The following is a 14,768-nucleotide window of genomic DNA, read 5'->3' as shown; positions in this document are numbered from 1 at the left end:
TGTGTGTGTGTGTGTGTGTGTGTGTGTGTGTCGCATTTCGTTGTCGCTGCCCTGCGCTGTAATGTGTTCCTGTCTAAGTGGCTCTGCTCGAAATCTGCCCAGGAAGAGGGCGATGGAGGACCGGTCCGCGAACGTGCAGTACGGGCGGGGGTGGGGGTGGGGGGAGCGTTATGAGAAGGAGATGAACCTCGGCACAACCCCGTGCAGGGCCCAGCCCTCAACAGTCTTAACTTGCCTGACTTCAAATGTTTTTTTCTTTTCCTCTCCATTCTGCTTTTACGCAACACTGCTGTCTTAAACATTTGCCATTGTGCAACACTTGTCCTGCAGTGGAGCCCCACCCCATCCCACTCATCCATGGCCCATTTAACTCTCCTGCATTTAAACTTCCTGCTCCTTCGATTCACTTAAATCCTGGAAACATCGAGGTGCCCCATGCCAGGACAGCAAGGTCACGGTTGCACGGTTCTGTCTCCACACCTCATTTGCATTCTTGGTTACTTGGTAGCCAATGAGAGCTCAGGACTGCGTTATCATACAGTCACCGCAGCTGTGGACGTGGTAAAGGCTGAAGACAAACGGCGCACTGTGGACACTCCCACAGCGTCTCCAACATTCCTCAGGTGCTGGTCTCAGGTGACGGCCGTAAAATGCACTTCTCGGAGCTTCACTACAGTAATAAGTAACTTTTTCTTGTTTTTACTCTTGCGTTTCGACCCCGATACCAGCGTGAGATAAGAATGCGACAGAACTACATATAAAGCGTAAAAAGTGACAATTTTCCGATTTTCTTTGAACGTGTACAGTAGATTTCCTCAGTAAACTGAAACCGATTAGATTACTTTCACGTGATGAAGGAAAATATGTGAAGAATGGTATTCGTAATGTAACTTGCGAATGGCTGGTCGACTTGATGGCCAACACATATTTGGAGCACTTCCAGAATGTTCTGTCTTCCACTTGTATCTCTAAGGCTGAAAGTGACACACGCCGAGGGGAAAATTTGATCACACCGCAAACTATCAGTAATTCCACAAATATTAAATTATTATTGTTACTTAATGTCTTTCAACAAAATTACTTACAATATCACGCTTTTGTGTTAAGCTGCTTACGCTGATTTACCCAGTTATACAGAAGGGTAATTTTTACTCTGTCAATTCAGGGTAAATGCCTCCTCGATCAAGGCTACTAGAGCTGCAGGTGGGATTTGAACCCAGGTCATTTGATGTCAAGGTGACAGTTGTGACGTAAAGGGGCTCTGAAGTCCTACAGCAATGTATACACACCTCTCAGTGAACCGGAGCCTGAACCGGAGCCTAACCCGGTAACACAGGGCGCAAGGCTGGAGAGGGAGGGCACACACCCAGAACGGGACGCCAGTCCATCACAAGGCACCCCAAGTAGGACTCAAACCCCAGACCTACCAGAGAACAGGACCCGGCCAAACCCGCTGCGCCACCACACCTATATTGAAACAGATCAGCATAATAATATAAAAATGTGGTCCTTGGAGCGGTTTAAGTCGGACACGGGTGGACAATATGACTTTGTGTCGCCTTGAAGGTACAGTAGCGATGGTTTGTCAACCTGGGTCTGCGAGCTGCAGCAGGATGTGGGTGTAAACGTGCCTTGGCTGGTCTCCTGCACCTTTCACATCACAGAATAACACGAGGAGAGGCGAGAGGAAGTGTGTGGGTGCTGCTGGCAAGGTGCTCAGCTGCCCCTGGGCCCACGGTGCGATGATTCATCCCGATGGTCAAGGCAGAGGTTCATCCTCCGCTGCTTCCCGAGAGCTGAACGCGAGGCCACGTCTCACCGCTGCTTCTTTCTCTGTCTCTGCGGTACAAAGTGGGTTGTGAGCTCTGAGCTGTCAGTGAGTGCAGAGGAAGCCCCTCTCTCGAACCCTGGTCCTTATGATCAGAACGCAGCATGACCAGCATGCCATTTCCTTTGGACTGGCGGTTTTGCCACAGTTGATAGTGTGTGTGTGAGAGAGAGAGAGAGAGAGAGAGAGAGAGAGAGAGAGAGAGAGAGAGAGAGAGAGAGAGAGAGAGAGAGAGAGAGAGAGAGAGAGAGAGAGAGATATGTTGGATTTCTAGAGTCACGAGAAATGCTGAATGGAACATTCAGCCTTCAGCAAAATACCTTTGAGCAGCAGTTTAATGATAGGGGTGAACAGATGTCCTCGGGAGCTGGGGAGGGGGGCTCAGGTTCCAGGATTGGTTACTGCTGTTGTACCCTTGAGGTGTGTGCTTTAAAAATAAATATATCAGCCTGGATGGGGCGAGGGGGCATGGGTTCGATCCCAGCTCAGTCTGTGTAGAGTTTGAATGTTCTCCCCTTGTTTGGGTTTCCTCCCACTGTCCAAAGGCATGCTGGTCAGGTGGATTGGTGGACTCTAAAATCACCCATAGCATGCGTGAGTGACAGAGAGAAGGTGTGTTTCACTGCTGTGTAACTAGTGTATCTAGCAGTGTACAGTTGGATACAGATGGTGTGGGCTGATGACCCTACGTAGTTCAGATTTACCCTTTTGTACAGCAGGGTAACTTTTATTGGAGCAATTTAAGATAAGTATCTCCATCGAAGGCATTACAGCAGTAGGTGGGATTTGAACCGGCAACCTTTGGATCCAAAGGCAGGCACTTCAACCACAATGTTACCTGCTGAGCAGTACGCGCTGTTGCAGAAGGGCCGGCGAAACGTCGCTCATCCGTCGCTCTTTGTTCTCGTCGCGCTCGTTTTGTTACCGTCGAGCAGCTCCCTTTCAGCTCCTTCCTTGTCTTCAGCCCCACAGAGGCAACGGTCCGCCCGGTAGCACCCCGGGCCACGCGAGGCGCCGACAGGTTGTAAACCACGTATGGATGATGGAGAAAGCCACGTGGATTGGGGTCCTCTGGGAGTGGAGCACAGGGATCCGCACCATGGTAGCAGCGGAGTTACTCTGGTCAAATTCCACGTGCTGTTATGTCTGTCCTCCTGAGATCCAGCCATTCGTTTTGTCCACTGTGGAGGACATATTTTTTTAAATGTGTCTCTCAAAAACTGCATATGCTGCGATTCAGCGTCCTGATGCCCCTTATAGAGGACACTGTGTGCTCATAAATGATATCACATATTTGGGGGAGGGGTTTCCACAGCTCCCTGGAAATGTATCCAAAACCCATTTTTTTGCTCCATCTCAAGTTACAGGTGGTCCTCGACTCAGAGCTGCTCTCGTCGTGCGCTGGGACACTGGGAAGATAATATCAGGAGGCTAATGGGACGGCCGTCGTCACTCTGGGTCCATGACCACCTGTAAATGATAATATTTTACGAGATGCTATATCTGCACGCTGTATGTTACATTGTGACGCTATGGCGTGTCCACTGCTTTTGAAAGTCTTATGACCTTCATACAGTATGCATACAGTCCGCCTTACAGCGTCCACAAAGGATCATATGTGATATTAATGCTGCGCCAAGAAATTCAGTTTGCTCTTACGTACGACAGCATTGCAGTTTTATACGTAAAATTGACAGAGACATTTTCATATGCAGTAGAATACAATACACACACAGCACTGTATATAATACCCATATATATTAAATATTATTTATATCTTAAACCAAGTGAATGTTTTGGGCAATAATCTGGCACTTTCATATTTCACACTAATGCAGTCATACATACAGATTATTTTAATGTGTGTGTGTGTGTGTGTGTGAGAAACCGGAAGTGAAAAATCATAAATGAACACTTCCAGCTTTAAGGAGGAGATCTGTTCCGAAGGGGTGGGGTCAAATGTCAGGTGTGATGTGTGCGGTAGGGAATGAGGTCAGAACCCACTTCCTGTCTCTTTCAACATGAACGCATGGATAGGGCCGTGGGAGGAGCCACCCGGTCACGTCACACAGGGAAGCCTGATTCCACTTGCTGTCATCACTGTGCCCAAGAGCCATAGGCCTGGTGTCAGGGGGGTTGGGATCTTGCCCACCTCCTTCGTACACCTCTGACCCACACGGTGCTCATGGACGTGTTTTTACTCGACTTTAACGCCAGTGGAACTGCGCTGCTCTTCTTTTCTGATGCAAATTACCTAAAGATGAATTTTGGGCCCGTTTTGAGCTGAACTGGTCACGTAGCACTTAGAGCTGCTTCCTTTGGACCCAAAGGTTGTGGGTTTGAATCCCACTCCAGCTGTAGAGTTCCCTTGAGCAAGATGCTTACCCTGAATAGTTCCAGTAACGTTACCAAGCTGTGTGAATAACTGTAAGTACATTTAGACTGTAAGTCACTTTGGAGAAAAGTGTCACATAAATGAAGTAATAAATGTAAAGGCTTCTATGAAGAGACACTGAAAGTGAAAGAAAAGTGTCGACTGACTTTGTTTGAACCCTGGCCCTGTTCGATGTGGCCTTTGAAAACGGCGACTAAATGAGAACGCGATCGCTCTGAAGCTGGTTGGCAGTCTCCCCCCACACTCCAATAAATGGTCTAAACGGTGTCTCATTTCACTCAGTAAAGTTGTGACCTTTGTCATTTGTCTCTTCTGCACATTCAACAATCTGGTGGTTTGGAGGCGTTAACAGTGGCGATGGATGTTTCCAGCAAGCTTGTCCAAAAAAAAAAAAAAATTGTGTTTGTGTAAAAGTCCAGCTTTTGAAAGGCTGCAGACTTTTTCTCCTTTTTTCTTTTCTCTTTTTGGCACATTAGTGTGAAGTTCTATGTGTCAGAAGGTTGCGAGCTGAAGCTCGTGCTGCGAAACCCCTCGTGGAGGCACTTAACCTCGGTCCGGCATCACGCTGTGAATAAATTAAGCACAAACACGCCGAAAAAGAGCACGATGCTTGTAGCAGAGGAAGCGGGAAAGCGCTCCGATGGCTCCTTCTGGTCCTGACGCTGTGATCCTCTCTCTGTTTCAGTGTCCGCGAACATCATGGGACAGCATCTCGGCAAGCGTGAGCCTCTCGTGGAGGAGAAGGTAGGGATGATGGGGAGGTGCATCACTGTGTGTGTGTGTGTGGTTTGTGCTGGGCCTTTGCAGGGGCCTCCCTCTTCACAACTGAGCTCTAGATGAGAAGGTGCAAAAGCCAGAAGATGCGTGAGAGCAAAAAAGCTGCAGGAAACTGCAGTTTTGTGTCTATTTGTTGTGGCTGTGTGAAATTTACATGAACGCATTTATGGGCAGGAAATTATTGCAGATACTTTTTCACTTACTGTTGTGTATTTGACCAGGTGATATTTGCATGTGTGTAGCATGTAAACTAGCGTCAGTGGTGTGATCCGTGTTTAGGGGCTTAGGGTTATACCAAGGCTCCTCGGCTTAAAGACACATATGGCACAGACATCTGTTCCTAACTTGGTTTGTTCATAACTCAAATCTGAAGCCACAATCAATAAAAGCTTAATTCAGATGCTCTCTGCAAACCTTGGCTTTGGGTATGAGATACAAAGTAATACCTGGTAAGATTTTTTATTTATTGATCATAAGCTCTTGGGAGCTTCACACAGGAGCCGCAAACATTGTGGGCTTGAATTGAAGTAAAGCGGTGCGACGTTCCTCTTGTGTTCTGCTGCTCTTTACCGCCATCTCTTGGTTGGGTAGGAAAGTGCACATCTGGTGATTAAAGCGCAGCGGGATTCTGGCAAACTGCAGTAACGATTGAACGAGGTGTTGCGTTTCCACTTGTGGGCGGCGCGTACTTTACCGGCGCTGCGTTTTTCAGGTAAGACAGGAACACCGACCCGAACGCGGTCACTGAGGGCGGAGCCTCGTTTCGGGTCGTGACCCCATCACCCCGACAGCAGCTGTTTTCCCAGCAGAGAGTTATTTCTGCATCTTCCCTGGGCTCCGGTTCGAGCCACGTATCCTAGCAACAGGGCTCTCGGCCCAAGCTGCTCGGCGACTTGCGACGGAGGGGAGAGGTGTCCCGGCGATGGCCGATGGAGCTCCTTCCGTCAAATGAAATCACTGTTGTGCCACTTGGGCTCCCCGACGCCTCTGTGCCTCGGGGTGTGACAGAGCGCCGAAGGGTGCAGTGCCGACGGGCGCTTCTGCATCCTATAAAGCCCTGACTCTAAAACGTTAAGATGATCTTCAAAACTGTTTTCAGCCTCGTTGCAGGGAAACGGTGCAAAAATGGTGTGTTTTTACCATGTTTAGAAGCTCTCTTCATGTTATTGCTTCAGAGAGTCATGTTTGTTGGAAGAAAGTTGACTCTCATTCCTTGTATTACATTTTCCTGTCTCTATTTGGGCAGTGGCATGGTGGTGCAGCAGGTTTGACCGGGTCCTGGTCTCCAGTGGGTCTGGGGTTTGAGTCCTACTTGGGGTGCCTTGTGATGGACTGGTGTCCTGTCCTGGGTGTGTGTCGTCGTCCCCCATCCAGGCCTACACCCTGTGTTGCCGGGTTAGGCTCCAGCTTGCCGCGACCCCACTTGGGACAAGCGGTTTCAGCCAGTGTGTGTGTGTGTGTGTGTGTGTGTGTGTGTGTGTGTGTGTGTGTGTGTGTGTGTGTGTGTCTATTTTTCCATCTGTCTGTCCATCTTTATGTCTACTTGTTTGTCCATTTATCTGTCTGCTTGTCTATCTGTTCATTTTTCAGTCAGTTTATTTATCAGTCTAATTCCCTTCATCCAAGGCAACTTGTGATGCCATCATCGCAGTAGTAACATTTATTATTATCGCTTTCTATGTGTCTCTCTATTATAAATGCTGTACTTACAATGCAGTGATACTGATAAGAATAATAACAAATGTATCATCATTATTATTACTGTATTGTTATATTAAAGATGTTTTAGTGTATTTGGAAATGTGTTTCTTTACTGTTTTTTATGCATAAACGGTAAACGATCTACTATATATTAAGAGAAACATTTGACAAACTGACGTTCGATGCCCACCGTACCGAACTGTTGCAATTTACGTACAAATCTGACTTAAAGACAGACTGAGGACACGGAACTCGTTTGTAATTCGGGGACTGCCTGTAATTCTTTGTCCTTTCCATCCGTCCGGTTTCAATTACCGCCTGTCCTGAGCTGCTCGCTCCGCGGCTTTTGGCGAAAGAGGGAAACTCGTAGTCGGGGAACGTCACGCCCCGCAGGCGCTTCGGTAAATGTGTGTAACGTAGAACTTCTGTACACAGAGAGTGCAGTGCATGATAACAGAGTAAAGCTCCATCCAGTAATTTTATTCAAGAGCTGTTGTGTAGAAAGTACAGAGGGAAGGCGAATGGCGCCAGGCTCTGCTGGAAAGTGCCGGAAGCCGTGTAAGAACAAGGACACCAGCGGTCTGCGGATGAAAACCACCGGCAATAATAGGCGAGTCGAAAGTACGATGGCGGAATCTCTAATATACTTTTCAAAGGCTTTGGCTGCATTTTATACATAAAGCAAAATGGCATTTGATGGTATTAAAGGCTTTGTGGAGATGAAACACCCGACTGCCTCTCGGAACGATCCGGATTTTTCTCAGGAAATTGGACCGGGAGAATACTGGGTCCCGATCGGTGCCGAGAGGAGCACGTCCCGTTCGTACAGACACGCTGTCGCTCGCCGCCGTTGTCGAACCCTTTTGCGGAGCAGGGGCCGCAGCGATTAGAGCTGCTGCTTTGCAGTCAAAGGATTTGGGTTCGAATCCCGCTCCTGCTGCAGTACCCTCGCTCAAGGTGTTTACCCTGAACTGATATGGTAAAAATCTCCCTGCTGTATGAAAAAGCAACTTGGAATTTAGGATACAATTCTCACATTGTATCCCAAGTCACTTTAGAGAAAAGTGTCAGATTAACGAATAAACAATTAATAACGAGTTATCGGCGCTCGCCTCCTGCTCTGGCTTAGGGTGAGACGTTTGAGTCGGTCCTGGAGAAACGAGCGCTAAAGTGTCCTAGTGGGAAACGAGGGTGCGAGTCCATCTGAAAGGTTCCTCCTGGGCCGTGTGGGTTTTTACTGAATCTGCTTTTCCAGGTGTCAGAATGCACTCATAAATCTCCCAGAATTCATCTCATTGAAGGGTTACAGTTTTAAATCCCTCAAATAAGGTTTTCTTTTTTAAATGAGGATGATGAGGACAAAATGTTGCAGTAAAATACAGCGACAGTTAAAAAAAAAAAAAAAAAAAAAAAAAAAATAACCCCTTGGACAGGGTAGAGGAAGCGTAATTGTTTGTCGCTGTTGCTAAGTGTGGTTGCTAAGTGCTGCGTTTAATTGGACGGGCATGTTCACATGGAACATGTGAAGGGCGGCCGTCACCTGCTGCAGCTGGTTATTCTACTGAAGCTATTCAGGTGAGGTGCTTCACCCAGGTCATTGCATCCCCACAAATCCAGCGGCTCAGTGACTCGGGTCTCGTCAGTTCTCAACTTGATGAAGAGCTAATAGGGGACGTGATCACGGCCCGTTCTCGCACCGCAGTCCTTTAATTGGGCATCTGTGGCCAAGGAGTTGAGCTCACGTCTCCGTCCCCCGATCGGGACTAATCCCGCTGCTCGGGGCCCGAGGATTCGCTGTGTGAACGGGCCTCTCAGCCTTTTTACCTTATTAACGTGTGTTACACCGAGGGTCCGTCCGTTTACCCCTCTCTGGTACTGACTGACAGACAGAGCGGTAAAATGGAAGTAGAACATGCGAAACGGGTCGCTGTAATTTAATGTACGGGCAGCAGGTGGCGCAGTAGTTGGAGCTGCTGCCTTGCACTCCTAGGACCTGGGTTTGATTTCCACCCCTGCTGTAATTCTGCTAAATTACATAAAGGTACACATTGATATATATGGTGACATTCACTATATATGAATGTGTACCATAACATATGGTGACACTACATAGAGTTCATTGGAACTCGCTTGGGAGAAAAGCATCTGCTAAATAAATACATGTAAATATGGAAATTTTTTTTTATATATAATTATTTTTTAAATAAATTACCCATCCAACCAATGTCTTTAACCGACTGTCTTGAGAAGGGTCACAGTGAACAAAAAATAATTAATTATCAAATTAATGAAAATAATGTAATAGTTACTTTTTATGTAAGTATTAATTACAGCGTGCATGTAAACATACTGTAACAACGGAAAACAGTCTGAGAACAACTTCTTTTCAAGACTGTAGTTAAGGGAGCAAATGGAACCGTTTTTTTACAGTGTATAGCGACAGGTCGTTGCACAGAAATTGTTCGCCACAAAGCTGGGGGGAGGGGTCTATATGTCATACAGTATTAACATAATACTGTATATAATCGAGTTTTCTATGAAAATTTCTATATTATTGTGCAGGGCTTTCATTTTTTCTTGGATTACTTTTTTTTTTTTTTCCAAGTAGCAAAATTTGGTACCATGCACACACCCCACACACCCCATGTACCCCTGGCAGGAGCACGAGTTGCTGGGCACCGACATTGTCCTGGATGGCGCAAGTACATATAGGTTCAGTCCCTTGGAGCGTGATGGGGATGCGATGAGCAGCGCCACCGACGGGAGCCGTTTCCCTGCTTTGAAAGCATCTCGTCTGACCGGGAGTTCGCTGCTCGCGCTCCCAGACGTCCCCTGCGCACCAGGCATGACGGTGCCGAAGACCGATGAAGAAGTGGGACCGGACCCAAGTGTGTAGTGGCACGGTTTCTGAGTGTAAGGAGACAGAGATCTGGGACTGGGCTAAGAGCCGTAGCCAGAGCCTTACGGGAGGTGTTTGGGTCGAGGTCGTGCGCCGGGTTCAGTGGCCGAGTCGAGTGTCTCTTACTTTGGATTTAAAACGTATTTTTTATAACCTGGTGCTTCATCCCTAAGGGGTGCAGGGCTTCTACCCAGTGGTGGGTTCGAACCGGAAGCCACCAGGGGTGTGTTACACTCAAGCCCGTGAGCTCCTCACACACCGCAGCCACACGCTTCCAGCGCAGCCTCCTCTCGTAGATGTTAAAAGTGTAAAATTACATTCTATTATTTAGCTGCTGATCAGATATTTTATTCATTACAGTTAAAATATGCATTTTAGTTTTTTTTAAAAAATAGTTTTGTGGACAGACCGCTCATTATTGCTATAATTATTATCAATTGTTTTATTGATGTTTAACTGACTCTCTTCTACAACATGACTTGGACTTGCACTGTGAGGTTTGTACACTAAGCTACTTACACTGATTTACCCATTTGTACCCCTGGTCATTTTTGCTGTAATTTAACTATCAAACAAGTACCTTAGGGATTCAAACCCAAGTCCCTCCTAATGAAACTGGAAAGAGAATATTTGTGATGATGGGAATACAGATGCCTCAAACTGCTTGTCTGAATTGAGGTCCTGTATAAGATTGGGTATAAAACATGGTAACATCCTCTGCAGCAGCCTGCCTTTCCTCCAAACGGTTTTGGAGGCGCGGCCGGGTCCTCAGATCTCTGGTTTCGTACTCATTCCCTCGTGGCTGTGAACTCTGTGAATTTATTTACGATTGACCTTTATTGTCAGGTTTCTCTGTAGCAGCTCTATCCTACAGCGATGTATCGACATGTTGCGGAAAAACGGGGTAAAGGCTCCCACTCGACGACGCGAGAGAAAAAGAAATAAATACATAGACGAATAAGTACATAATAATTTATTATAATTAAGCTTCCCGCTTTTTGGAAAGTGCTGAAGAAAGTAAGAAGAAGCAATCTCCTTTCTAGCGCCTCCACTTTCTTACCTCCTTTAGGAAATTCCCAGATGGAAAAACTGGATTTTTTTCCAAATTTATGAAACGCCAAATTCAATACCATTCAGATACAACCCATAACCACTCTGGCACCTTTTCAGAACCGCATCACCGTCATCCCTCCGTTTAGAGAACTTGGGACAGAGATCAGTCACATACCTCCAATAAACACATAACACATAACCAACCCTTCCTATTAAAAACAGAGTACAGAATCATGAAAATTGGTGTAACACGCCGTAGCGCCGTCCTGAGTCCACCGCTGGACAATCATCTCATCTCTGTTTGTGAGGCTTAGTGGGCATTGATTGGATGTGAACCACCAATCTGGTTTGTCATTGGCCAATTCAAAGAGTTTAATTTGCATAATTTTGTGAATATATTAATGTGGTTGTGGCAATGTTTCTGGGTTGTATTCTGAGTTCTGTTTCCCTCACTTGGTGGAAAATTGACCGTATTTCCACCGTGTAGAGTCAACTGTCCTACTGAGGCTCAGGGAATAAGCTGCTCTTTAAATCCACACCGACGGTATCTTAACCGCAGCTTCGTGTCGCCAGGCCTGTTTTATGCAGCACTCTGTAGCTATTCTGTTTTAAGTGTTTCTGTTTCTACTTGTTACAGCACAGCAGCTGCCAGCATTGAGCTATTTTCATTAAAGGACAGCATTATGATTTGCATTTTAATGTGGATGTTAAGCATTTGAGGGTTGACTAACTGGCTAATTATTGTTCCGGGCAGGCTGGGGTGTCACTGGCCCCTTGGTAAATGAGTCCGCCTTGTGACTGATGATGAACATTCCGGCACCGTGAGCTAATGGAGCAGCCGGGATACGCCAACCCCCCCGGTTCACGGCTCAGGCCTGTAGGTGTGCTCTGACTGTGGGCTGAGCCCCAGAGGAGCCGGATCCATTAATGGTCAAGTCTGACCATTGTGAGAATTCTTCAAAAAATAATGCTCTTAATTAATTAACTTCCTACAAAGCTTAGTAACCATCCATCGTTAACAACCGCTTGTCCTGAGCGGCATTGCGGCGGGCTTGGCCGGGTCCAGCCCTCCGGTGAGTCTGGGGGTTGAGTCCTGCTTGGGGTATCTTGTGATGGACTGGTGTCCCGTCCTGGGTGTGTCCCCTCCCCCTCCAGCCTTACGCCCTGTGTTGCCGGGTTAGGCTCCGGCTCCCCGCGACCCCGCTCGGGTTAGTGGTTTCAGACAGTGTGTGTGTACTTTCTTTCTTTAACAACATAAAAAACCCTTACTGTAATACTATAAGTTTTTGCAAAAGCAATGCTTGGGAAACTAAAATATGCTCTTTCCATTGACACTAATGTAGAAGACATTAAATACCTGTCTAAAACAAATATTTCTGTGAATCATCTAAGTGCCTAAAACTTTTGCACAGTTCTGTAAGTCGCTTTGGAGGGAAGTGTCAGATAAATGAGTAAATGTACCTCGTTGGCACCGCGGTCCTTGCAGCCCTCAGCAGGGTCACGGTGAAAGATACGGAGAAAATTGTTTGCTTGTGTGCGAGTCTCACCCACAAACTGCCTCTACGGATCTTTAGTCTGTGATTAGCGGCCGCATCTGCGGGGGCCTCGATTTCCCAGCCAGGATCGCACCGCCTTCAGTCCGTCCGAAAGAAGCCTTAAAGAGCCAGTAATGGACCTTAATGATGGCAGGTAATTAACCCCCAGCCTTAAGTCAATTTAACAAAGGTTCAAAATTACACTAGAGAACATAGTGGCGCCATTAGCGCCCGGCGTCTGGCGCAGTCGGGTTCTCGCACCCCTTGTGTGTGTGTGTGTGTGTGTGTGTGTGTGATGTCTCAGGAGAAGGCCTTGGGGACATGCTCTCTCCATTATTTCTCATGATGGAACACCACCCCCCCCCCGGGTATGCACAGGGCTCTCTTAACCATTTGTGCGCTACACTGTACTCCAGCGTAAGCTGTTGATTTGTTCTTACACCCCATTAGATAAATAAAAGCGGTACCGTAATAAACCAATTTGTTCTCAAAGGGAGTGTGTGCAGTGTCCAGCGCAGCAGGTGTGTATTTGTGGTAATTATGTCGCTGTTTGTGATTATCATCGCTGTTCCCTGCATCCGCGCTGATTGTTTACCTCTGCCCTCAGTAATGGCCCGATGCGTGCCTTAACCACTTTTGTGGTGAGAGCTGCAGCCGTTGCCGTGGTGACCGGTAAACGGGCGGATCGAGGCGCCTGCTGGAAAGCAGGGCTCTTGGAAGGTTGCTGTTTGCCCGCCGCTCTCGGAGTGGCTCTTGGCAACCCCGAGAGGTCAGCCGTGTGCTGTGGGGGTGTAGAGGTCGTGATTTTGTTTTTATTTTTAGTTTTGATTGCCTGTGGAAAGGGTTATTGTACCGGCGTGTTTCGCACAATGTCCTACAGAAATACAAACACGGTTCTCGCCGGAGTGGACCTGTCGCTTGGTCGTACCTGAAAAGGCTCCAGCCGTGATGTTGCGGGGATTTGAAACGAGTGTGTCTATCTGACCCTCCTCTATTTCTGGCCTTGGCTGAAACTCCCTTTGGAAGTTCATCTAAGGACAGCATCAGGTGTCCATGGTGACAGCTTTTAATATAAAAAATACAAGTCAATACATGATATCTGTATCACAGATTTATAATGTATCGTGTATAATACGTGTCAGCATTTGTACGTATGTAACATCCGTTTATTTTGACCTCCACGGTTATACATGATACGTGTAAAAAGATTACATTATATTTTTTACATCGGGGGGCGCGGTGGCGCAGTGGGTTGGACCACAGTCCTGCTCTCCGGTGGGTCTGGGGTTCGAGTCCCACTTGGGGTGCCTTGTGACAGACTGGCATCCCGTCCTGGGTGTGTCCCCTCCCCCTCCGGCCTTACGCCCTGTGTCACCGGGTAGGCTCCGGTTCCCCGCAACCCCGTATGGGACAAGTGGTTCAGAAAATGTGTGTGTGTGTGTATATTTTTTACACGATTTGTGATATATATTGGCGTGTTTATAAACATATTGCATCCATATTTTTATTCACAATATCATATTATGTATTAATTGGTTCATTATCAGTTACTGCTTGTCCAGTGCAGGGTTGCGGTTGTCCAGAGTCTATCCCGGAAGCATAGTGTGTGAGGCAGGGTACACCCTGGAAGAGATGCCAGTCCATCACAGGGCAATCACACACACACACACACACACACACACACACACACACACACACACACACTAAGGGCTGTTTAGAGCCACCAGTCCATCTAAAACACATCTTTGGACCGTGGGAGGAAACCAGAGCACACCCGGAAATCGACAGAAAGACGCAAACTCCACAAAGACTCAGGAAGATTTGAACCCGCCTCCAGACTACCTGCTGTGCTGTCCTGTCCATTTATACATGATATTTATACATGTTAATTTAGCTTTTTCTTTTTTCCAAAGTGACTTACAATGTTAGTATACTAATAATTATTATAGCAATTTAGGGTAAGTACCTTGCTCAAGGGTACTATAGCTAGAGGCGGGATTTGAACTTGTGACCCTGGGGTCCAAAGGTATTACACTCCCACTAATAGAAGAACAAATTTGCAATATGGGGAAAAGTGAAAATACTCTATAAGAAGCCAGCTGATTAAAACGCCCAGAAAAGTCCTTAATGTGACGTTCATCTGTTGACGTGATCATTTACGACAAGAGTCAAATACATATTTCCTCTTTAAATTACTTTATATCTGTTCTTGTTCCTGTCGATAGTGACCTTTCGCCGGAGGGGAATTTCACCGAGCAAGATAACTCGTACAAATGGGGAAAAATTGATTCCTTCTGTCGGACAATTAATCCTTTTGTCAACCGGAGTTACCTGCATAAATGGAGCAACGTGGCTTTTCGGAGTCTCTCTGCGTTTGTTGCTCGACTGCCGCGCACGCTGGCGGAAAACATGAGGCCTGCACCCATCAGGTGTGGCCTTGCTGTAAATGATGGTGTCGGGAAAGTTGTCCTCCAGACAAATTTGCTTTGACAGTACCAGCGTTTTTATTTTCTTTTCTCATATCTGGACATGCTGGCTGTTACAGGTTGTGCCAACGTTGTTGTTGTGTTCTTTACTTCC

The 14,768-nt window shown here is 46.9% G+C and overlaps 1 protein-coding gene across 1 annotated transcript in view; it reads left to right on the top strand.

Moving 5' to 3' along the window:
* LOC114912548 (myelin basic protein-like) overlaps positions 1–14,768 on the top strand; it is a 38,385-nt gene that overhangs the window by 7,995 nt on the left and 15,622 nt on the right. Inside the window, exon 2 of the mRNA XM_029259808.1 lies at positions 4,909–4,967. Coding sequence (XP_029115641.1) covers positions 4,923–4,967 — 45 coding nt within the window. The 5' untranslated portion in view covers positions 4,909–4,922. The remainder of the gene's footprint in view (positions 1–4,908; positions 4,968–14,768) is intronic.

Source organism: Scleropages formosus, chromosome 18, assembly GCF_900964775.1.
Source record: "Scleropages formosus chromosome 18, fSclFor1.1, whole genome shotgun sequence".
Classification (NCBI taxonomy): domain Eukaryota; kingdom Metazoa; phylum Chordata; class Actinopteri; order Osteoglossiformes; family Osteoglossidae; genus Scleropages; species Scleropages formosus.
Note: the sequence above shows the minus strand (reverse complement) of the source record. Positions and strands in the feature narration are given on the sequence as shown.